This window comes from Bactrocera dorsalis, chromosome 3, assembly GCF_023373825.1.
Source record: "Bactrocera dorsalis isolate Fly_Bdor chromosome 3, ASM2337382v1, whole genome shotgun sequence".
In the NCBI taxonomy this organism is placed as follows: domain Eukaryota; kingdom Metazoa; phylum Arthropoda; class Insecta; order Diptera; family Tephritidae; genus Bactrocera; species Bactrocera dorsalis.
Genome location: NC_064305.1, coordinates 67,510,448 through 67,533,986, shown reverse-complemented (window position 1 = coordinate 67,533,986; position 23,539 = coordinate 67,510,448). Strand labels below are relative to the sequence as shown.

General features: G+C 32.6%; 3 protein-coding genes and 1 non-coding gene across 4 annotated transcripts; 2 read left to right on the top strand and 2 right to left on the bottom strand.

The window, feature by feature from the left end:
* Positions 1-6,336: 6,336 nt before the first annotated feature.
* Positions 6,337-7,067, top strand: LOC105228939 (ARL14 effector protein). Its single transcript, XM_011208961.4, has one exon. It carries the CDS (start codon positions 6,465-6,467, stop codon positions 6,867-6,869), a length of 405 nt encoding a protein of 134 aa, XP_011207263.1. The 5' UTR covers positions 6,337-6,464; the 3' UTR covers positions 6,870-7,067.
* Positions 7,068-7,476: 409 nt separating this feature from the next.
* LOC105228940 (ubiquitin-like modifier-activating enzyme ATG7) lies at positions 7,477-16,527 on the top strand. The gene is made up of 10 exons (XM_011208962.4): positions 7,477-8,070; positions 8,164-8,359; positions 8,732-9,069; positions 9,133-9,339; positions 9,411-9,714; positions 9,781-9,969; positions 10,050-10,229; positions 15,406-15,684; positions 15,784-15,900; positions 16,020-16,527. The coding sequence occupies exons 1-10, from the start codon at positions 7,880-7,882 to the stop codon at positions 16,071-16,073; spliced, it is 2,055 nt and encodes a 684-aa protein (XP_011207264.2). The 5' UTR covers positions 7,477-7,879; the 3' UTR covers positions 16,074-16,527.
* LOC109579748 (32 kDa beta-galactoside-binding lectin) lies at positions 10,252-14,548 on the bottom strand. The gene is made up of 4 exons (XM_049451816.1): positions 14,094-14,548; positions 12,901-13,153; positions 10,733-11,320; positions 10,252-10,666 (listed from the first exon to the last, which is right to left on the bottom strand). Exons 2-4 carry the CDS (start codon positions 12,990-12,992, stop codon positions 10,381-10,383), a joined length of 966 nt encoding a protein of 321 aa, XP_049307773.1. The 5' UTR covers positions 12,993-13,153; positions 14,094-14,548; the 3' UTR covers positions 10,252-10,380.
* Positions 16,528-17,399: 872 nt separating the features above from the next.
* On the bottom strand, positions 17,400-17,471 carry Trnad-guc (transfer RNA aspartic acid (anticodon GUC)). Its single transcript has one exon. It is a non-coding gene; the product is annotated as a tRNA-Asp (tRNA).
* Between the last annotated feature and the right edge of the window lie 6,068 nt (positions 17,472-23,539).

Genomic DNA, 23,539 nt, shown 5'->3' with positions numbered 1-23,539 from the left:
TCTATTACTATTGTGATCATTCAAGGGAATTTACAATGTGTGGAGATCATATGGAATATGGAATTTCACTAATAATTCACACATAAATTATTTGAACACCGCAACGCTCCTATTGGCAACCCCTTTATATGCTTCATATGGCTTTGCAAGCATGTTAGGCTGGAAATATGTCACGAACATTATGGTCTAAAACGCACCCACCGGAAGAGGTCGATGGGATACGCGATATGAGACACTCACACACACAAAAATACATGAATATATATGTACATATACATAACAACTAAAACATATTTATAAGCATATTTATATGTAAATATGCAGTTTGCGGTTGCAACATCGAAGTTTTTATACATTTTTTTCTTTCATTTGCTTCTGTTTAATTTTAATTTGCTTATATGTGGATATGTATGTGTGTGCTTTCCTTTGACGGAGAGTTAAATATTTTTGTGCTGTACTCACGCCAGTGCTTGGCAGGCACTTGTTGCTCAGCACTTTCATTCAACTATTCGCTTACGAATCATAGCCATACGCCTGCCTTACTTCAATTATGTGACGATTATTGTAGCAACAACAACACGTACATACAAACAAACATCGATATTTGCTTACTTGGTTTATGGCTAAAGACGAAATGAAATGAAATGAGTTTAATTAAAATTCAACTCAGGCGCCATTGTGTGGATGGAACGCACACATGCGCACAGCCCTGCTTATGTGTGTCGTGTAAATATGTGTGAGTGTGCGCGTGCGTTAGCCACGGCTTGCTTACCTGTTGACCGGAATTGCTTTGTATGATTGTGTAGGCCTCATTTTCCCTGTGTTGGTGTAACACCCGCACTTTTTTGTTGTATTGGTGCTTAAAAAATCATTTACTTAGCGTTTGGTTGTTGTCTACAATTTCTTTTCTGCCATTTCACGTAGCAAATCGCCAGCGTTTTCGAATATCTACGAGTTCTAACCACCATACAAGCCGTTTGCACACACACATGCATGCGTGATTTTAATGCCGTTTACATATGAAACATATACAGACATACGTATGTACATATATGGCATGTACATGCAAATGGCGCACGCATACAACAACAATGCAACAATTTGTATTTTCGTAAACTTCTTCGATAAATAAATTTGTGTGTTTTTTACTTTATGTTTTCAGTGAATTTCTTGAGCCGGTGAGAAGGTGTGGTGCTGAGGTCGTGCAGGGTCTAACAAATCAGTTGCCAATCGGTCACCACGACTGACGGATTTATACTGGAGATTAGCTGTGCGTAACGAGCTCAATATTTTTGCTCCTTTTAGATAAAATAAAAATTAAACAAAAAATATAAAAAATCATAAATTATAAAAAACAGCAAAAATAATTAAAAAAATGTAAAAGTAAAAAAAAATATCAAAACTTATAAAATATATTTAATAATACAAAAAAATTAAATAAGAAAAAAATATTAAAAAAAAATCATTATTTACAAAAAACATCCAAAATGAAAAAAAAAATTATAAAATAAAATATCAATAATTATAAATTTTACTAAAAATTATAAAAAAAATTGCATAAAATAATAATACAAAATATTCATTAATTTAAAAAAAGACACCAAAAATTATAAAAAAAATTGCATAAAATAATAATAGAATCATTAATTTAAAAAAAAAAAACATCCAAAATTATAAAAATATGTAAAAAAGATCATTAGTTATAAAACACCTCAAAACTAATAAAAAAAATTATTAAAATAAAATATCAGAAATTATAAAATATACCAAAAATCATAAATCTATCAAAAGTTACAAAAAATATTTTAAACATTACAAAAATATTGTTTAAAAAATTATGCTAAAAAATATTTTTAAAAATTTCATAAAAAACAAATATAAAATTCAAAAATATCAAAAGCTAGAAAAATTATTTAAAAACACAAAAACATTGACATTTTAAACAAAATAATATATATATATATATATATAAATTTAAAAAAGTTTCAATTAAAAACAAAAAAATTAAATAATTTATTTAGTTAATTTATTTAATTTTTTTGTTTTTAATTGAAACTTTCATTAAATTTATATATATAATAAAATAAAAAGTTAATAAAAACCAGATTCAAATAAAAAATAATAATTAAATAATTGTAAATATTTTGAAATTAAAAATATCTTAAATTCAAAAATTATTAACAAAAATTTAATGGCATAAATTGAAAAAATAAAATCATATTTTAAATAAAAATATATTTTTATAAAAAAATTTTTAAATAAAAAAAGTAAAAAAAATATTTCGGTAAAAGTAAAATGTAAAAAATTAAGTTGGACAAAAATTAAATTCAAAAATTATTAGAAAAAATTGATGATATAAATAAAAATAAAATGTCCAATTAAAAAACTGAAAATTTAATTTTGTAATTTTTTTTAATAAAAAAGTATTTCCAATATTATATAATATAAACAGATTTATATTGCTAAGATTTAAATTAAAAATTAAAATAAAAATAAAAATATTGCTGATTAAAAACATATTTTTGTTAAAATATATTAAAATAAAAAAGCAATTTAAAAAAGGATTGTATTTAAAAATAATAATAATTGAATTCAAATATAACAAAATATATTTAAATAGTAAAAGCCTCGATGTACAGCAAAAAAATGAAATAAAAACTGTTTAAATTTAAAAAAAAAAATTAAATAAAAAAAATATGTATTAAAAAATATTTAAATAAAAATATATTTAAATTAAAAAATATATATTTAAATAAAAAATATTGAAACTGAAAAAAAGTTGAATAAAAAACTATTTGAGTTTAAAAAAATATTTAAATTGAAACATATATACATATAATCAAATTTAAAAAATATGTATATATTTAAATTATAAAAAAAATGTTCATAAAAAATTATTTCATAAAAAAATCAAGCTAATTCACAACGTCCTACCAAAAATTTGTTCATCAAAAATCTGTTGATCAGTTGGCAAGATGTCGGCATAGCTGAAGTTAGGCTTCGTGGGCCATTCTCTATGAAAGCGGCTATGCCTCATCTAGTCAATTATTTCAACGGTGCAAGCAACATTATATGAACAAAATATACAAAATAACGGTAAAAAATATATTTTAAAGTACAAAATAACAGTAAAAATATTTAGATAATATTTTAATACACAAAATAACGGTAAAAATATTTGCATATTATTTGAATATAAATAATAACGGTAAACATATTTAATTATAATTGTAAAAATATGTACATGCAATCGAAGCACATTCAACTTCCAGTGAAAAAAATGCAAAAATCAAAAAAAAAAAAAAACAATGCTGTGCTAAATAATATAAGGATCTACTTCGAGCGTCAGTACGGAGGCATACCTACATATGTAAAATAACACAGATTTACATTAAGCTAATTTTATTTAGGCTGCTGAGTATAATTAGTAGAAAGTTTTCTTAGAAGAAGTTGATTTCAATCGTTCAGTTTGTACAGCGGCTATATGCTATAGTGATCCAATATTAGCCGTTCCGACAAATGAGCAACTTCTTGGGGAGAAAAGGACAATCAGCCAAGGCTAAATCTACTCAGCTCATCATACTGATCATGAATGTCTATTTTATAGCGTTTTCGGGTGAGCACTACTAATTCCCACTATTACCGTTTTTTCCTAGAGAACCATAAAAATGTGACGGCCAAACACTTTTACATTTCGCACGAAATTTAAACCCGTCTACACAGGAGCAGCCGCGTTGAAAGTCCTTCACCAGATAAAATCCAGTTCCGTTCCTCTTACGTAGAGTCGAATATTTTGGAGATGGTATTTTTCTATGAAATTTCGAAACTATTATAAAACAACAATTCATGAGTGAAGCCTTATCTTATTTCTCACTTCTAATATTAGCTTTGGCTACAGAAAACAAAGTAGGTTCTTCATTATAAGTTATCTTAAACAGGTTGCAAATGAATTAATTATTTTTTAATTTGAATGAATTTCAAATGGAATTTTACCCGGAAATTGTACAAGGTTTTTTGGTCTTGGTTTAATAAAGACATTCGTTTTTACAGCAAATCTGATGCCTTTAAAATTTATACATATATATAATAGTATATGTATACAAGATTTCTAAAAATTTTCATATAATTTTATAATTCTTCTTCTTTATTTGAGTAGACACGACTTTCGCGGTTATAGCCGAGTTTACAACAGCGCGCCAGTCGTTCTTCCTTTCCGCTGTTTGGTACCAATTGGAGATTCCTAGAAGAACCGGTTCCTTCCCCAGCTAGTCTTTCTAAAGAAGAGGGGGCCTTCCTCTTCCTCTGCTTCCCCGGCGGTTACTGCGTCGAGTACATCCAGAGCTGGAGTGCTTTCGTTCTTTTGGACGACATGACCTAATCAGCGTTGCCGTGTTAAGAGACAATTCGCTGAACTAAGTATGGCAATGTCGTCGTATATCTTGTACGGCTCATCGTTCCATCCTCTGCGGTAAGAACCATAATCCTTCCGCAGAACCTTTGTCTTCGTCCATGCCTCTGCGCCATGTATCAGAATGGGAATAATGAGTGACTTTTAGAATTTGGATTTGTTCGTCGAGAGAGGACTTTACTTCAAAACTGAATACTCGGTCCGAAAGAGCACATGTTGGCAGGAGTTATTCTGCGTTGGCTTTCGCTGTTGGCTGACGTTGTTTTTGGTGTTAATGTTTGTTCCAAGATAGACGATATTATCTTCTACTTCGAAGTTATAACTGTCAACAGTGACATGGGAGCCAACTCGCTAGTGCGACGACTGTTCATTTAATGACAGGAGATATTTCATCTTGCACTCGTTCAGTACCAGACCCACTTGCTTCGTTTATTTATCCAGCCTGAAGAAAGCAGAACTAACGGCGCAATTGTTAAAGCCAATGTTTTGTTCAGTTTATTCTGAGAAAATTCGATTTCGGATCCTTACATGGAGGACTACATAAAAGCAAAAGCAATTTGGTAGTCATCAGATCATTTGTTTCCGAGTAAACATTTTGGGATTAGAAAACATCTCACGCTTACATATACAATAATACAAGTATGGGGAAATAATGGCGGCAACATAATTTTATTCTACAAAGAATCTAGAAATACTCTTTATAAACTTTGAATACTTATGATACGGATATATAAAAAATTCCGAAAAGCATCAACAACAATTTTGAAACCATGACGCCTAAAAAAATAACGCCACAAGTAAAGCGGAAAGAGAAGAATTTAAAGAGGTCTAGAAATGGGGAAAATATCTCTGAATCAGATTTATGAAAACACTGTCGAAATATACTCGAAATAATACTAAAGTGCTTGCCATCAAATTTTCTTCAATACACAAATGTATATCTGTATGTAAGCGTTATAATTTCAAGTTAAAAACCGCAAAGTCGGCAATGAGTTTCTTAATTAAAGCCCTGTTTCAAATAAATGGATATGTATGACAGTTTTGAGTTGTTGGAAATAAATTAAGCTGAGGCAAAATAATATGTTCATATATTTAAAAATGAAAAATTATTTCCGAATATAAATATGTATGGAATAAAAATTTCTAAAAAAAAACTTGTTTTCTATATTTGAGTTATGACATTATTGAGGCAACGCTTGTTGTATTAAAACTATGCATTGCTTTCATAATGTGAGTGAACGTGTTGGAATTTTTATATTCACCTTAGCCGTTAAATTGGCGTTAGCCATTAACTCACTGCACACATACAAAACACTATAAATATAGGTGCGCATAATAAATTTATTTCCACATACATTTAAGTACATAATTGGAAAGCAATAAATATGGTACATACATTCATTAAAAGAAACCAACATTGAAGACGATGAACAAATTCCAACAATAAATAGAAAGTGGTAAGTTGGCTCATGCCAAAACTAAGACTGGATTGGTTTAGACTAATTGCCAAAAAATACTCGTTGTTAACCGAAAGTAAAAGCTAATGTATAAAAATATGTGACAATGAAGTAAAAATGTATATATGTATCTACAAATATTTATATACATATATATAAATATTATATACATATATTTGTATACAAATATATAAAAGATTTTCGGAGTCAGAAGCATTTTTGGTGGAAAGAAGTAAATTGCCATAAGAATTTAGTTCAAATATATTTTCCATATTTATTTTAATAATAATTATTTTGTTTAATATATCGCTTTCTAAAAACTCCCTATAAAATGTGGCAACACTTAATTTATAGAAAACAATCTCATATTTAAAACACTGCTTCATTTTCTCACTCAGCATTTATTGCACTTAAATTCCTCAAATAAAAAGTTTAAGTATTAGTGTTGGTCTGGCAACTACAAACAAACGAGCAGCTGATCAATAATCCGGCTGTCAAAAAATTATAATTTACAACGCTAGCGCTGAAAAAATTATTATTTCTTCAAGTTAATTATTCTAAAAATCTTTTAAGAGAAAATAGTAAAACTACAAAATATTATGGATGCTGATAGCGAGCTAACTGAGGGTGTCGGTGCACTGCGTATGTCTTTGCGTGAACGACCACGCAAACAACAGTCAGATCGGCGGCTACGCGAGCGCTCGGAAGATTTGAAGTTCCTAGAGGATTTTGATCCTGAAAAATCAAATCGTGAAAAACGCAAACTGAAACGAAAGCTTACTAATTCACGTTCTACTGTTTACGATGAGTATGGTCAAATGCGTCATAATGGCATGGATATCTGTGACTGCTTGGATGAGAAGTGTCCAGGTTGTTGGTTTGAGTGCAAAAATTGTGGCTCAACGCGTTGTGGCGTACAGTGCCGTGTGAATAGAAAACAGTTCGTGGATGAAATCACATTTGATGGCAAAGATGTGGTGATAAAAAACAAATTTGTATTGTAGTCGATAAAAGTGGGGTATTAAAAGAGAATTGTGTGATTTTCATGCAAACGGTTGTAAGAGACTGCTTTTTAATATTTTATATTTCATTGAGTTTTTAAGTAGTTTATTCTGCGTATTGATTTTATTAATTGTAATATAAGAGTATATGTAACTGTATTGATTATAAAATAAATTATAATACCTTTTCTATAAATGTAATCATAAAACTATTTTAATTAATTGGAATCAATATAAGACATTAGATAAAGTTTTAAAAAGAAATAATATTTCAGTTGCATTTATAAGAAGTAAAGGACTGACACCTCAATAGAATTTTGTTCCAAGGACTGTAAATTTGACGCGACCGGAATGACACAATTTTTACCCAACCAAGGCCTGCTTGTGCGACAGCGTTTTTCAAAATTATTTAGACGCCATTAACGACAACAATAACAAATATTTTCTATTTTCACCATTTTCGAATAAACATCTGTCAAGTACAGTCAAATTAATAATGCGATATTTAAAATTATTCTAATAACAATAAAAAAAAACATTTGTGTGCAATTTAATGCTTACTTTTCATTTACTTCGGTCATTGTGCACTCAAAGTGTAATTTTTGGGTTAAAACGTGAAATTCAGTTTAGGTGGCAGCACGATTGTCATTGTTTCCATCAGCTGACGATTTAAGTTTTTTTTATGTCTTGCAAATGTTTGTGTTTTTATTTGCGAAACATTGATTACAATACATATTTCTTTTGCTTTTATCTATATAATATTGATTTTAGTAGCTCAGCGTCTAGATTTGGCATTGTGTACACGAAAACACCAGCAGTACGAAGTGAAATAAACAATACGTAAAATACGCTTGCGTGAGTAGACACAAAGAACAATATTTTTAGAGAGCTGCTCCAGCTAGATGTATATTTGAGATAAAACCAACGACGACGACGGCTGGTTTATCAGCAGTACGGAAAGTTTATCAATTAAGTGTTATCTAAAAGTGACAGTTAACTAAAATTAGTGCACGATGTCAGACCCAACCGTCCTACAATACGCACCACTGCAATCCTTTGTGAATCCAACATTTTGGCACAAATTATCTGATATTAAATTGAACCATGATCGACTATCGGATGCGCCAAAGCCCATTTTTGCTTACTACACTAATTTCAACGCAAAGGCATGTCTGCTGGAAACAGATTATGCTGCTTTCAACGGGTAAGTTCATATATGAGATGAGCCAAACAAATAATAATCTAAGATAGCTGTGCGCTAATTACTAATGTAAATAAAACACTTGGAAAATTCCAGCGACTTTATGGCGCCAAGACTATATTACCCTGCCGTCGGTACGCTGTACAACAAAAATACAATTGAAGACTTCAAAGCTTGTGATAAAAATGAGTTGTTGCGGTTAGAGGGACGTAAATTGGTGGATGATTTTCGAACTGACCGTGTACTGGATGACCCCAAATTACTTGCGCGATTCTTTGTTCTTTCCTTTGCGGTAATATAAATTTGATTAAATATGACGTCACTTGTTTTTGAATATTCGGGGTGGATATCTGCAACCGTTGTATTCGGTTACATATGTATGTAGAGATGAACTAGATTATATTTACACCCTGAAAAAATTTAATATTAAGTGGCAAAATGATATTTGTAACACCGAAAAGAAAACGTCGAGGGCCAATATAAAAATTATATTTATAAATGATCAGACTGACAAACTAACTCGATTTAACAATGACATCTGTCCGGTATTATAACTTTTTTCTCGTTCTTCTTTATGTTTTGAAGTAATAATATATTTTATAAGAATATATGATATTATTTTAACTAATTTTTTTGTTAAACCGTACCATTAATACCATTTCAGGATTTAACTACTTACAATTACTACTACTGGTTTGCATTTCCTTGCCCACTAACACCAACACTAAAAGTTGAAAATGGTTCCTCGCCACAGTCGTTGTCAGACATTCCAGAATTACAGCATTTAGAAAGTTTGCTTAAAAGTCAAACACAAAAGCCAAATTTTTTTATAGTCAAAAGCAACGAAAAGGATACTATTTATACACTGAAAGATTTACTTGCAACTAGTACGGCAATAGCAGAGCAAAGTGATGAACTTTATTTCGGTTTCGCCGACCCCAGTGAATACGAGCATCCCTCATGGCTGATGCGTGTATATGCGGCCTATATTTTTTACAAATGGTTAGTTAAATTTAAACCCGATTCTCATTAATAGTTTTAATTTTTATTTTATTACATATACAGTCCCGATCTAGTTGGTAAAACGGTGAAATTTTTGGGTTTGCGCTACGATAGTAAAAATAAATGTGACAAAAGCCTTGTTTGGACGGTGCTACAAACCGAGCCGGTGAGATTTGATGAAAGCACGCCATTCGTTGGTTGGGAACCTAACCGCAATAATAAAATGGGTCCACGTATGGTGTCGATGCGGGACAGCATGGATCCTAAAATGTAAGTTTGGCATGTGGCAACACCGCAAAATTTTAAAATATGTAAATATATTTCTTTTTTATAATTTCCAGTCTAGTCGAAAGTGCCATAAACTTGAATTTGAAACTGATGAAATGGCGTTTAGTGCCGGATTTGAATTTAGACACAATTGCGAATACGAAATGTTTACTGTTTGGCGCCGGCACACTCGGTTGCAATGTGGCGCGCAATTTACTCGCTTGGGGCTTTAAGCATTTAACATTTCTAGATAATGGTCGTGTCAGCTATTCAAATCCATTGCGGCAAACGCTCTACACGCATGCAGATGCCATTGCTGGCAATGCAATGAAGGCGGTTACGGCGGCCAAGCGTGTGAAGGAAATCAATCCAACTGCTGTGCGTAAATTTAGTAGCTATGTAGTGGTGATTTATAGTTGTAAAACTATATATTTCACTTTTTAGGTCTCTACGGGCCATGTCATGCAAATACCTATGCCGGGTCACACCATAGGCGCATCAATGGAGCAACAAACCAATGAGGATTTGAACACTATCAAAAGTTTAGTAGAAGAGCATGATGCCATTTTCTTGTTGACTGATTCACGCGAGAGCCGTTGGCTGCCCACACTGCTGGGCAATACTTTTCAAAAGGTGCGTGTAGAGTGATACGTTGCAATTGCTTAGTTGTTGATGATAGTTATTTTTATTACCTTTATATATTTTTTTCACAGATAGTTATCAATGCCGCGTTAGGCTTTGACAGCTACTTGGTGATGCGTCATGGCGCCGGTTCGCCAAACAACGCAGCAGCTGGCGATGCTGCGCAACCAATAGATGTGGGTGATCTGAAGTGTATCGGTGGTGGCAATTTGGGTTGTTACTTCTGCAACGACGTCACAGCGCCAGGAAATGTGAGTACAAGTATTGAAAATATGTATTATTCGTAGGCGATTTTATTTCGTATTTGAAATACTAGGCATAACTTATAGTTTTGTACAAAAAATATTTATACTTATATTCAATGTGTGAGACAAGAAAATTTGGTTTACGGAAAGGTTGGTACTAAGCACATTCGTAGTCGTGCTTTGAATACTTTTCGAAACCCGTGCAAGAGGGGTCACCCATTTGCAAGTGGTCCACACCCGTCACATGCATATGTAAGCCATTTATGCATGTCACCTTAAAGCCGACAAGATTTTGAAATACATTTGTTGTGCGATAGGCATAGCTGCAGAAGTTATAGCCGTCCACGGCGGTGAGGAATTCGCGCTCCGTAAAGGCGATGGCAAGCTTGAATTGCTGATTAAAGACAAATGGAAAACCGCCATGGCGCTCCTCCTGTCCAAATCTGCGTAGACACAATGTGTAAATTTAAAAGAAAGTTTTAACTTTTTATAAAATTTAGTAGACTCACTCAAAGGCCTTATTCATTGAATTGCGCACCACAGCTTTCTGATCGAAACGCACACTGAAATGCAGCTCCTCACGTTTCGTGTCGCTATCCAAAAACTTAATTATAAATTGTCCCTTCTTATTATCGAAACAACGCGCGGTTATCACAATCAAATGCCCGGGGCTGAACATTATCGGCGAATCATTGCTGAAAGCTTTGCCAAAATCAGACGATTGTATTGCTGGCCAGGGATAGGGGAAGACAGCGCGATGATCCACCTGCTTAATCACCTGTATTTGCTCGCTTATTTCGATGCTGCGCAGCGATTGGAGTGGCATGCGATATCTGAATGTGCAAAAGGGTCGATTGTTGATCGCTATGTGAAATTTCTCCTCACAAGCGAGTATGTAAATTACGAAAAACTCTCCCGACTCAATGGGATTCTGCAATGAATGACCTTCAATGTCATGTATCTCCTCCGGACCCCATACGCCACCGATACGTGCATTACGCACAATTATATCCTTGCGAAAGTAGCAAGCGAAGCGCAAACCGATGTCGGCATTCGGATCTATCACCGATTTGGCCGTCGACAAACTGATTTGAAATCTTGAAGCGAATTAATTATGTTAATTAGTCAAAAATTGCACGATTTATTTACTTACATGTATGTATGTATACAAACAAACGCCTTTTTTCATTTTTCTAACGGTTAAATTTAGTAGTTCACAAAGCATTGCCCAAGCTATTTGCGTAAACTGCTAATATTTGTTGGAATCCATCTTCCCGTCACCTATTTTTTATTCATGCGCCCAAATGTATACTACAAATTAAGTTTATACCGTTGATTGTTACTAATTACAATTACAACAACCACCAATTAACTAATTTTGGTTAATTAAGAGATAACAATATTTTTTAGCCCCTGATTTCCTTCAGATTTTAATTAGTTATTCTCTATTTGTAACTTATATAATGAAGTTCAAATGAAAACCCGACTCAATGCTGTTACAACAATGTGGAAAACGTTGAGGTATAATCATCTGAGTAGCTTATTAGCTGTTGTCAGTAATATTGAGCTCTATTGTTTGGTGTTGTTGTAATGCCTAACTAAAGATTGATATTTGTATAATTAGCTGGGTTGTCTGAAGGGGTTGGGATTTTACTTTGTTAGAATTAATTTATTAACTATCCGAGTATTGAGAGAATTGTTTTTTCTTCCACAAAAAAAAATAAAAATAAAAGAGAGAGAGAGAGAGCCGTTAGTCTCCTAACATTGTCTGGCAAGAAATAGCTTTATTACATTTGTAGTAACTTATTTGAAAGTTTTCGTCCAAATTGAAATAAAAAATTTTTTCAGCATTCTAAAAATACATTTTATATTTTTAACATTAACAACAACTATATTTCATTGCTCAAACTCAATTTTATGGACAACAGTTAAGTGTTCCAAAAGAAGTTTTAAAAATACTCTAAGTTGTATGCAAATTATTACATTAATTAAATATATTTTTTACTATTATACCCTGAAAAAGGTATACTGAGTTTATCACGAAGTTCGAATCACTCAGAAAGAAACGTCGGAGACGTGTCCGTCTGTCTATCCTTCTGTATATACGCAAAATAGTCTCTAAGCTTTTAGATATCGAACTGAAATTTTGCGCACGACCTTTTTTAACCAAAAAGCTGTGTTTTCATGTTTTTATAACTTCTATATTAATAAGGCTTTTACTTGAGTTGCGAGTAAAAAATGTGTAAATAATAACCCAAACATTACTCACACCGTCTAAAAATTTATTAATAGTTAAATTCAAATATTTGCGGTCAATAAATTCATAAATGTGTATATAATCAGTGTTGATTATTCATTATTACGAAAGTAGATTACACTATCATTACTTTTGTTAAACGCTCACAGATGTTTGCATGTATTTGTCTAACACGTCACTTAGCGTATTGCTCATCACTGATAGTTGATAACGATACGAATTTTTGAAAGCACCTCTAATTAAAACATTGATTGTAATTACAAATGAAACGCATGAAATTATATTCGCGTGAGAAAATATAATACATGTATTGCCAAAATTTATGCGTGTCAGCTAATTAAAATGGTCGTTTGTTTATGCATACATACACACATACATATGCACATATGTTGAACTGGAGCAAGCACACTCGCCGTTTACCTTGAGGCGCTGTCTATGGTCTTCGCCACAATCTCCAAGGCATGACCGAATTCCAGGTGATGTGCCAAATTGCCCGCGAATTCTGTTAACATTTTTGCTTATTTTAATTTCTTTATTTTTTTTAAATAATTTATATTGATTTTATTATAAACCCGCACGTTCTCACAACAAAAAAAACGGTTTCGGCCGCACTTCGCAATAGGCAAAAATCAACTGCGAAAGGTAAAAACCGCGAATCTTTTCAGCGTATTGCCTAGATATTTTAAAGTTTTAATAAGTACATATTTACAAACATACATATGTACTTTGCACGTATGTGTTTAAGTATCTGCTTTAACGTTGATAATGTTTCATTTACTGCTATTGCAGTATGTGTAGTCGCCACTAGGCGTATGTGTAACTTTTGTGCTTTGACTTAGTATATTTGTTGTTGTTTTGACTTTTATCTAATCATTAAATAAACAGTTGCTGGTATATTTTAGTGCTGCGGGAAATTTTTTTGGTATTAATTGTTGTATTTTCGATTATATTTTATTTTTTGTTTTGTTGTTGAGCTTTTAACTTAGTTTAATTCTTAATTTTTCTATTCTTTGTTGCTCTTTATTTAATTTATTCCTGTTTTTTGCTCTCACACCTTAGTATCTGTTTATAAATCTGCTTCAATCAAGCTTCACACCAGTGGTCGGCATTTCATAGCAAAATTTTGCAAACTAACTTCACACGTACGCTTACGCTCTATCGTTCAGTCGTTGTCGAGCCATCAACGAATTAACGTCACGCAAGACTATAACGCAAAACGAAATATGCCCTGCGAGAAATATTTTATGGTTCTAAATGCCTTTGATGCCATGCAATGCCTTTTATGTTCCAAGTCTTTTAAAGATAACAGGGAATATATCCTCAAAAGACAATTTGTTAATTTTCATTATACTATTAATTAATAATTAAAATTGCTTAATTTTAATTCCAATTTCTCACTGGGCTACTTTTTTTTTCGTTCTCACCAACACAGTGACAGATCCTCTCATGCCGACCACTGCTCCACACACAACTGTTGCACTTGTTGTTACACTCCGTACTCATAAAAATACTCAGCTGTTTTACCAGCTTTATTTATTTACTACACATACTTTTCCACAAAACAGATATTTAAACACACGTCTTTTGTTATTTTTTTTTTAATATTTTCCCACCGGCATTTGCTGCTCAATCGCATGCTTGCAAATTCCACGTAGCAGCACCTCCGATAGCGTCTGCAGTCAACACAAGCGCGCCAGTCAATGTTTTCTCGAGTCGCAATAGTTTCGCTTGACCCACAGCGACTGCATACGAAATTAAGTATGCAAACATTATTACTCTCATTTCCGATTATAAAAATAATTATTATTTTACGCGAATTTATTACACTTATTGACACAAAAATACACCACAAGCATTTTTTGCCATTTCTACATACCATATTCGCATTTGTCTGCGACCTGCGTGTTGTGCGTGCTCGCTAACATATTTAATTAATTAAATTTTTGTAATTGTATGTTTTTATTCAATTTTTGTTTGTTTGAAACTTGTTTCTTCTTACGTCACATTTAACAATTGTCTGTTTTGGCTCTTTTCACGCAGCTTAGCAATTTATTAACTCATTGCTATGTTGCTCACCGTTTGTTATGAATGCCACGGCGCTCTTCTCTCTGTTTTGTCTTAAAATTTTACACTTTCGTTGTGTTCACCGGGCACTTTTGCACTCAAAACAAACAAATAATAGTCACTCATACTAAACATTTACAAATTGCAATCATATGCATGCGCATTCATTTATATACATATGTAGGTATTTACATTTACATATGTATACTTTTTTCAGTATAACTTAAATGCAGCTTCTATTTTTATTTTTTTCAGTGCCGTGTATTTTATAAAAAAAATTCACCGAATGTATAAATATGAATTAAACGTCATTCTGCTTAACTGTTAAACAAAACAGACCATAACACTCAATAACATGGCGCTTACACCTGTATCAAATGTTAAACGAACTCCACTTATGTATAGTTTTGAAAATTTTAAGTTTTATTTTGAGGATCACACCCCCCTACCTTTTTTATTTTTTTCTTTTTTGTAATTCTGATAAATTCTTAAAGCTAACTAAAGGATATTTTTATGACTTCTGATTCGTCGAAGGAGAGACTACCGATATGTTTGAACCGCAGTCTTACAAACGCTGAAGAATGGCAGAAAAAGTGTCTCAATTTTTCCTCCTCAGCTCGTTTTGGATGAACAATACTAGTGGTCCTGCAGCTTAAAGCTAAGATTGATTGAGAGCGAACTTTCCCTTTTTTGAGAGTCCCCATATTTTCCCTATAGCTCCTCCACAGCAATATAAAGTAACCAATGTCTTCTTTACTCTCTCCTAAATATGTGGATATAACTGTACTCTAAACCATATCAAATAAATATCAATTAAATTTATATTCCGAATTAACATTCCAAATATTTTTCTAACTCCAGTCGCTCAAGGATCGCACACTGGATCAGCAATGTACCGTTACACGACCAGGTGTATCGTGTATTGCCGCTAGCTATGCAGTCGAACTGTTGGTGTCCCTCCTGCAGCATCCACTGCGCGACCACGCACCCGCCTACTATTGTGCTAACGGCAAATCGAATTTCAAGGAGCCAGAGGGATTACTCGGCGTTATACCGCACTCGATACGCGGGCAGCTGAGCAATTTCGAAAATATTTTGCCGGCAACGCAGAAATTCTCCCAGTGCATTGCATGTTCGGAGGTAAGTAATTTTATAAATAACTAACTGTTTGTATACCTTTGTACATGTATGTAAGTATATATTTATGTAATGAATATTTCACATTTTTGCTATTCGCAGAAAATAATTGCGGAATATCGCGCGCAAGGCAATGCATTTTTATTCAAAGCGTTCGAAACGGCCAAATATTTAGAAGACTTGACTGGCATCTCGGATTTTAAGGCATTGGATAGTGCGGTAAGTGTGAAATAAATAGAAATAATAATTAAAACAAAATATATTATATATGTATATAAACAATTGTTAAAAAAAAAAATATTTAAAAAATATTATTAAACAATTTTTATTTTTTTTAGATCATCGACTTCGATGACTCCGACTTGGAAATGTCCGAAACGGAGGATATGTAATTTTTAGCAAAGCAATTTCTTATACATACTTGCTGTCTTAACGCTTGAAAGTGGTTGTTTGCTTTTAGCGTCAGTTAATTGTTGTGCGCACTACCTAATTGTATACATATTTATATTGTTCAAAGTCAATTGCATGTTTTAACAGTAACCTTAAGCATACATATATTTTGTAAATTCGATTTTATAGCATTTATAAAATACTGAAATTATTATGTTTAACGAAGATTTTATAAAACGAAATTTCCTTATTTTTTAAGCCCAAAGAATATAGCTTAATTTTAAACATAGTATACATATGTATATACTATGTATATGTACTAGTTCATTGTAGGCTTATTTGTGCTATGTTTTATGTTTAGTTCTTTGCATACAATATTTAAACGAGTATAAAGTGTAACAGTAAAAAAAAAATAAAAATTACATAATTGATTAATGAAATCACAATACAAAGAAATTATTACCAACGATATTTTATGTTATATAGTTAATGAGCTTGGAAACTAATAAGAGGGCTGAGGTTGTTTTGAGAAATGTTAAGCAATGAAATTCCAATACCAACTAAATAACTAAAGTTTTACATTAATTGTAATAAAATGATTTGATTAGGGGTTTCAAAATTCTTGTATTAAAAAAGTATTTCAATTACCATAACCGAATATTTCTACAAAATGAAAACGGCTTATATTTGTATATGTATGTTGGCTAAATAAAAATTATAAAAAACGAAAAACTAATTTTTTTTAATCATAACCCGAACTACTTAAAAAAATAAAAATACAAGCAGTAATATACTCGTACATGTGCATTCTTATATGTTTGTTTGTGTGCACGCTCGGTTACATATACAAATGTATTTATTAATACACCATGTGCAGCTAATTTTTTTTCTTCATTTTTCCAATTCCAAGTTATTTTATAATTAATTTTATAAAAATATTTACCGAATTTATAAACATGAATGAAACGTCATTCGACTTTACTGTTAACCAAAACACACAATAACACTCAATAACATGGCGCTTACATCTGTAACTAATGTTAAACAAACTCCATTAGTCCCCATTAGTGTGGACTTAATGAGGTTAACAGAGAAATTGCGCATAAGGAAAGAAACATCTTCTCTCCGAATGAAATTATTGCACAAAATATTTCAAAACTTACGTAATTTATCTTCTATATGAAAATATATACTTATTCTTTTATAAATTAAAAAAATGTGTCATATTTGCAATAAATAAATAAAAAAATGAGTTAGTATATTGAAAAAATGTGGTATTAAAAATAAATAAAAATCTTTTGCAACGAAAAAAATATACTTCTCGTATTCTCCCCGACGGGGAATTGAACCCCGGTCTCCCGCGTGACAGGCGGGGATACTGACCACTATACTATCGAGGATGTTGAAATGAGGTTGTCAATATGTGTATTAATGATAAATGACAGCGAATAATTCTTTGTTCGGAAGCAACAATTTTTCAATGAAAGCTTTGTTGATATGTACACAACGAACGTAAACGATGGAGCTTTTGAAAAAATCAAACGACATGGAAGCAAAATATACGTTGAAGAAAAGGTTTTAAATTTATAGGAAATCATTGTACACACTTAAATATGTAAAATATAATAAAACAACCGAAAGACAAATAAAAATCACAATAAAAGAGTAGAAAAATAATAAAAGCATGCTAAAAATATTTATTTAAAAAAACATTGATAAATAAATAAACATATTTATTTAAAAAAATATTAATAAATAAATAGAAATATTTATTGAACAAAAATAAATAAATAAAAATATTTATTTAACTAAAAAAAATAAAATTATTTATATAAAAATTAAAATAATAATAATAATTTAACTACATTTATGTACATACATATAATACAACTATACATATGTGTTTATACATGTTTGTAGTGTCTATTGTCTCCTACCCTTACCCAGCAGATTGTGTAACATACGCAGATTGCTTTTATAATATATTTCGAAATTTGGGAATGCTGGTGTTGCAATCCGGCAAATCACAACTTTATCGAAAAGTTTGACATTTTTAATGTTAACCCTTTCAGCCCCAAAGGACTTTTTAAACGATGTCAAACATATATAGAAGTTGCTTATAAACAACTTCGGGGCTGAAAGGGTTAAACATACTGAGAACGATTGTCACAAGAGGGCTCTTTGTGTTGTTTACAGTAACTTAACCCTTTATAGCATCATGTGACAGATATGTTACAAACCCTTTTAGAGGGTACAAAACATAGGAAAATTAATTTTTCCCTTTTTAGTATGATGTAGTAGCACTGTCACACTCCGTATTTTTCAATTTTAAAATTCTCTGGTTTTTTATGTATTGGCATCACTTATAAAACGGTACTTTCTTTTTCGCTGTGGTAAAGTTAGTGAATGCAGCGTCCAGGATGTGTTGAAGTATCACAAACGGTATGTGAAAAATGTGGTGTGGCTTTATGCTACAACAAGCAAAACAACTGCTTCAAAGAATTTCACACTTCTTAAAAAACATGTGAATATTCACGAAATACAAATATTATTATTTAGTGAGCTTAGAGAAGTTGTTACATAACTGTCACATACCCTTTTTTGTTGCTTTTGACCCGAATAAAAAAAAATTGTTTAAACTATAAAACACGTATTTCATTTCTATCCGAATTCTATTAGAAACGATACAGTTTTTCCGTTTTTACTTAGTTGAGTTATAAAGGGTTAAAATATTCATCTCAATAAAAAAATGGAATTAAATGGCGAACATTCAACGTGGACTATGTCTGGAACATTTCTTTGGATAAACTTAATTAAATTTTCGGCGATGAAGCTCTATCAATAACCAGTGTTTATCGATGGTATGGTAAATTCAATCGAGGCCGTAGATCACTCTAAAACGAATTTCAGGAAGGTAGACCAAAATCAGTTGTTCCGGTAACTATTGATATGCAAACTACAGGATCGTCAGGTGACCAGTCGTGAGATTAAGACAATTAGAGGCATTATTGCGATCAGTATACATTCAATATTGCATGAACATTTCACTGTAAATTTTTAAATCCCTTTTGTTGAAATAAAGCCCTTTCAGACACTGTTTTAAAGAAGAATGTGCAGGCCACAGTTAAACAGATAAACATTTCGCCAAATATTTTGATCCTGTTGGCAAAAACGTTGGAGGATTCCTTTGAGCGACACGACAATAAATTAAGAATTTTTAAATTATGAAAAAAGTCTTACTATTTTTTGCTAATAGTATTTTACGGATTATTTTTATAGTTTGTATATATCTACATACATATAATATATAATATAGGTAAGTACATACTCGTATGTCTTTAGAATACCATATTAAGGTCCTAAACCGAGTTTCTAAATATTAATTTATTTTCTACTTCTTCAATACAAAATAAATTTAATATTTATTCATATTAATTTGCAAAAAATTATAATTTATTTTAAAACATTTTAATATTTTAACTTCACTAACTTCCTTAAACAAAAAATCTTTGCCCATTGACATCTGGCCTAAGCCATTGTTATGATTAAATAAACAAGTCTTCAGATTAATTAATTTGTTTATAATGATATTCTGTTATCATTGTGCTAATATAAAATGGTAAACACATACATATATAAATACAATATAAGTATGTATGTACATTTGTATGTAGTATATAAATTTGTACATATTTAATACTAGTGCAGATTAATGCCAAAAGACATGTCAGAAATATAAAAAAATAAATAGAACAAGTAAGGAAGAGCTAAGTCCGAGTGCAACTGATTATTTTATAATCTCTGCAACTTGCAGCAATCAAAGTCAGGGAAACAACTTACGATGTAAAAAGTCAGCCAGAGGATCGGATTTCAAGCAATTTTATATATACATATATCACTATATATATAAATTATACACTGACCGACATAATGTTTGTTAGAAAAGCAAAAATCATTATATGTAGTATATGGGAGTTGGGGTAATATCTACCCGACTATTAACTATGTGGCATGACAACATATTAAAAAATGTTCCCTGGGTTTCATTAAGGTATCTTACATACAATCACATCGAGTAAAGCCAGCCGTATGTTCTTAAGATATTAGTAAAATGGGAGCTGGAACAAATTTTCGTCCAATACAAAGATACACTGTCATGTGTAAAACACGATAGCTCATTTTCATTGAGATAACATAAATATTGGCCGATATATGCGGTACAAGGTCACCCGTAAGTTCGAAATTCTTTATATTATGTATATGTGGGCTCGGGGAAGTATTGATCCGATTCAACTCCGACTGACTGTCTGTCTATCCGTAAGTTCATGCAAGTGATAACTTGATATAGAATATCTTAATGAAACTTGGTACACGATCCATGGCAAAAAAGTAAGGAGTTCGTAGAAGGGCGTAATCGGACCGTCATTAATCGAGAGATTATAAAATGACATAACTAAGTACCAAATTGACATACTAACCTATAATTTGGTACAGAAGATTACAACAAATGCTGAGAGCAAATATTATGAGAACCCCCGATAATGTGAAAATAGATAAAAGGACTACTGCGTCGAATACTCTCAGAGGTGGAGTGTTCTCATCGATTCGGACGACATGACCCAGCCAGCGTATGCGCGCTTTCTTTCGCCGTATATCTCGTACAGCTCATCGTTCCATCAACTGCGGTATTCGCCGTTGCCAATGCGCAAAGGAGATAAATCTTCCGCAGAACCAATCTTTCAAAAACTCGTAACGTACATGGAATCAAAACTTTTTTTTTTAACATTCGTCTGGCTTTAGTCCATATATTCCTTGAGAATAAGTCCTCAAGTACATTTAGGCAATGTCAAAAATTAATGCAATCAGCCCTTTCATTGCTTTGCCCCCCACTATATCCTATTGCACTTGACCCCAGGTTGGTCAAAATGTGGGATATTTTAATGAAAAAAAGTACACATTTTAAAAGTTATTAAATTATATTAATGGTTTGGTGCTTAATATAAATAAATGAAATTGAACCTCCCTAATACAAGGTGCGTTCCAAAATAAATAGGTCTTTTTGAATCTAGCGCCCTCTGGGTGGCGCCATCTACGAGTATATGTCGACGGGTGCGTTAAAATCTGCTATCTTTATCGATTGTCCATTCGAAAATGAGCGTCGAACAAAGAGGCAACATTAAATTTTGTTTCAAAATTGGTAAAACTTTTACCGAAACGTTTCAATTGAAGAAACAAGCTTATGGCAATTATTGCCCATCCCGTAGCAGAGTACACGAGTGGTTTCAACGTTTTCAAAGTGGTCGTGAGGACATAAATGACGATCAACATGTGGGCCAATCAAAATCCGTTGTTACCGGAAATTCCATCGAAACTGTGCGTGAATTCATCAAAAATCAGCAGCAATATCTTTTGAAATTCATGGAAATGAATTTGAACATCTCCAAAACATCGATTTTTCGTATATTGACCGAGCATTTGGGCTTACGAAAGGAGTGAGCACAGCACGGTTTGTTCCGCACAAATTGACTGACGACCAAAAATTGCTCAGAATCCAACATTCGAAGGACATCATTAACGTCGTTTGTGACCGATTATTTGACCAAAAATCACATTTTAACCATTAACGACTCTCCGTATTCACCCGATATGGCACCGTGCGACTTCTTCCTTTTCGGAAAAATGCATTTGCCCATGAAAGAAAAGCGTTATGCAGACGTATAGGCCATTCAAAAGGCTTGCACTGGCATACTGGCGGCCATACCGAGCTAAAACACTCGTTCGACATGCTTTTGGACCGTGCAAAAAGCTGTATTGAAGGAGAAGGAGACAATTTTGAATAAAATAAATTGATTTTGCTGAAAAAACCATTTGTTATGTTTTTTAAGTCCTGTTTACTTTGGAACACACTTTGTAAATTAATCTAATTAATCATTATAATGATTTCCGATCCTTTGGTGAATCGGTGCTTGGTTTGGCTTGGTGGTTTTGACTCGGAAGACAAAGAACGACCTGGGCGGCTAAAAAAGTTTGAATATGTCGAACTGGAAGTATTATTCGATGAAGATTGCTGCCAAATACAGCCCTTGGGAGCAGCCGGATACAGTACATTTGGCCAACGAGTCAAATCGACAACAAAGACGAATACCCATATCGCCAAAGTAATTCTGCGTATGGTGGGATCAGAAGGGCGTGCAGTATTATCAGCTGGAAAAACCAAGTCAAACTATTAATGAATAATGTTACCGACAAGAACTCAGCGAATTGAAATGACAGATTGCCGAAAAATGCCGGAGTTTGCAACTAGACAAGGCAAAAATTTTCCAACTATGTATTTGGAAAACAGCGGCTGGAAAGTTTGGTCTCACTCGCCTTGTAGGCCAAACCTTGCCTCTTCTGACTACCATTTGTTCTGGTATATACATATGTATGTATATTAAATGAAATTTATAATACCCAGAAGGAAATATCGGAGATATGATAAATTATATAGGTTTTTATACATTGTGACCAAAAATTACCCGGAAATTGTAGGCAAAACGCAAAATATTTCATTATTCGTCAGTATGTATTTTGTCACCTTTAAAGTAATCCCCACCAGATTTAACACACTAATACCAACGATTTTCCAGTCTTCGAAACACTTTAAATAAGCACTTTTTGGGATGGACTCGGAACGGCAATTTCAACTTGGGTAATAAGAAAAAATCATTGGATTCACATTCTGGTGAATACGGTGGTTGATTGGTGGTATTCATTTCGTTTTTGGTTATAAATTCGGTCACAATCGTGGCTCGATGCGATGATACATTATCATCGTGTAAAATCCATGAATTGTTCTGCCATAATTCCGACCGTTTTCGACGGATGTTCTCACGCAAACGTCTCAATGCGGCCAAATTGAACTCCTTGTTGACCGTCTGTCCCTCCGGAACAAATTGCTGATGCACCAAACCACGAATATCGAAAACAACAATGAGCATCACCATGATTTTTGGGCGCCTTTGGCGTGGTTCTTTTTTGATTTCTGCTCGTTTTTTCCTTCCATTCCGATGATTGTTGACTTTTTTGCATCTAAAACTAAGAAACTCAAGTCTCATCGGCAGTTATAATGGTTTCCATGAATGTGGGTTCCGAATTCGCACGAATGATCATGTCCAATCTTTTTTAAAAAAATCAGCTTTATCGGAAAAAGTCACGCAAGAGCGCGTTTCATACCCAAAAAATCCACCAAAATCTTTCGAACGGGCGCGCGAGAGATGTAGAGCTCTCTTGCCATCTCTCTAACACTTACTTGACTATTTTCAAGCACCATATCCTTCACTTTCTTTAATATTTTCATCAGTTGAAGAGGTCGAAGGGCGTCCAGAATGAGGCATGTCTTCAACGATCAACGACTTTGAAGGCTTTGTACCACTCGTAGGCTTGTGTTTTTGATAAAACTGAATCACCTTAAACCTTTTCCAACATT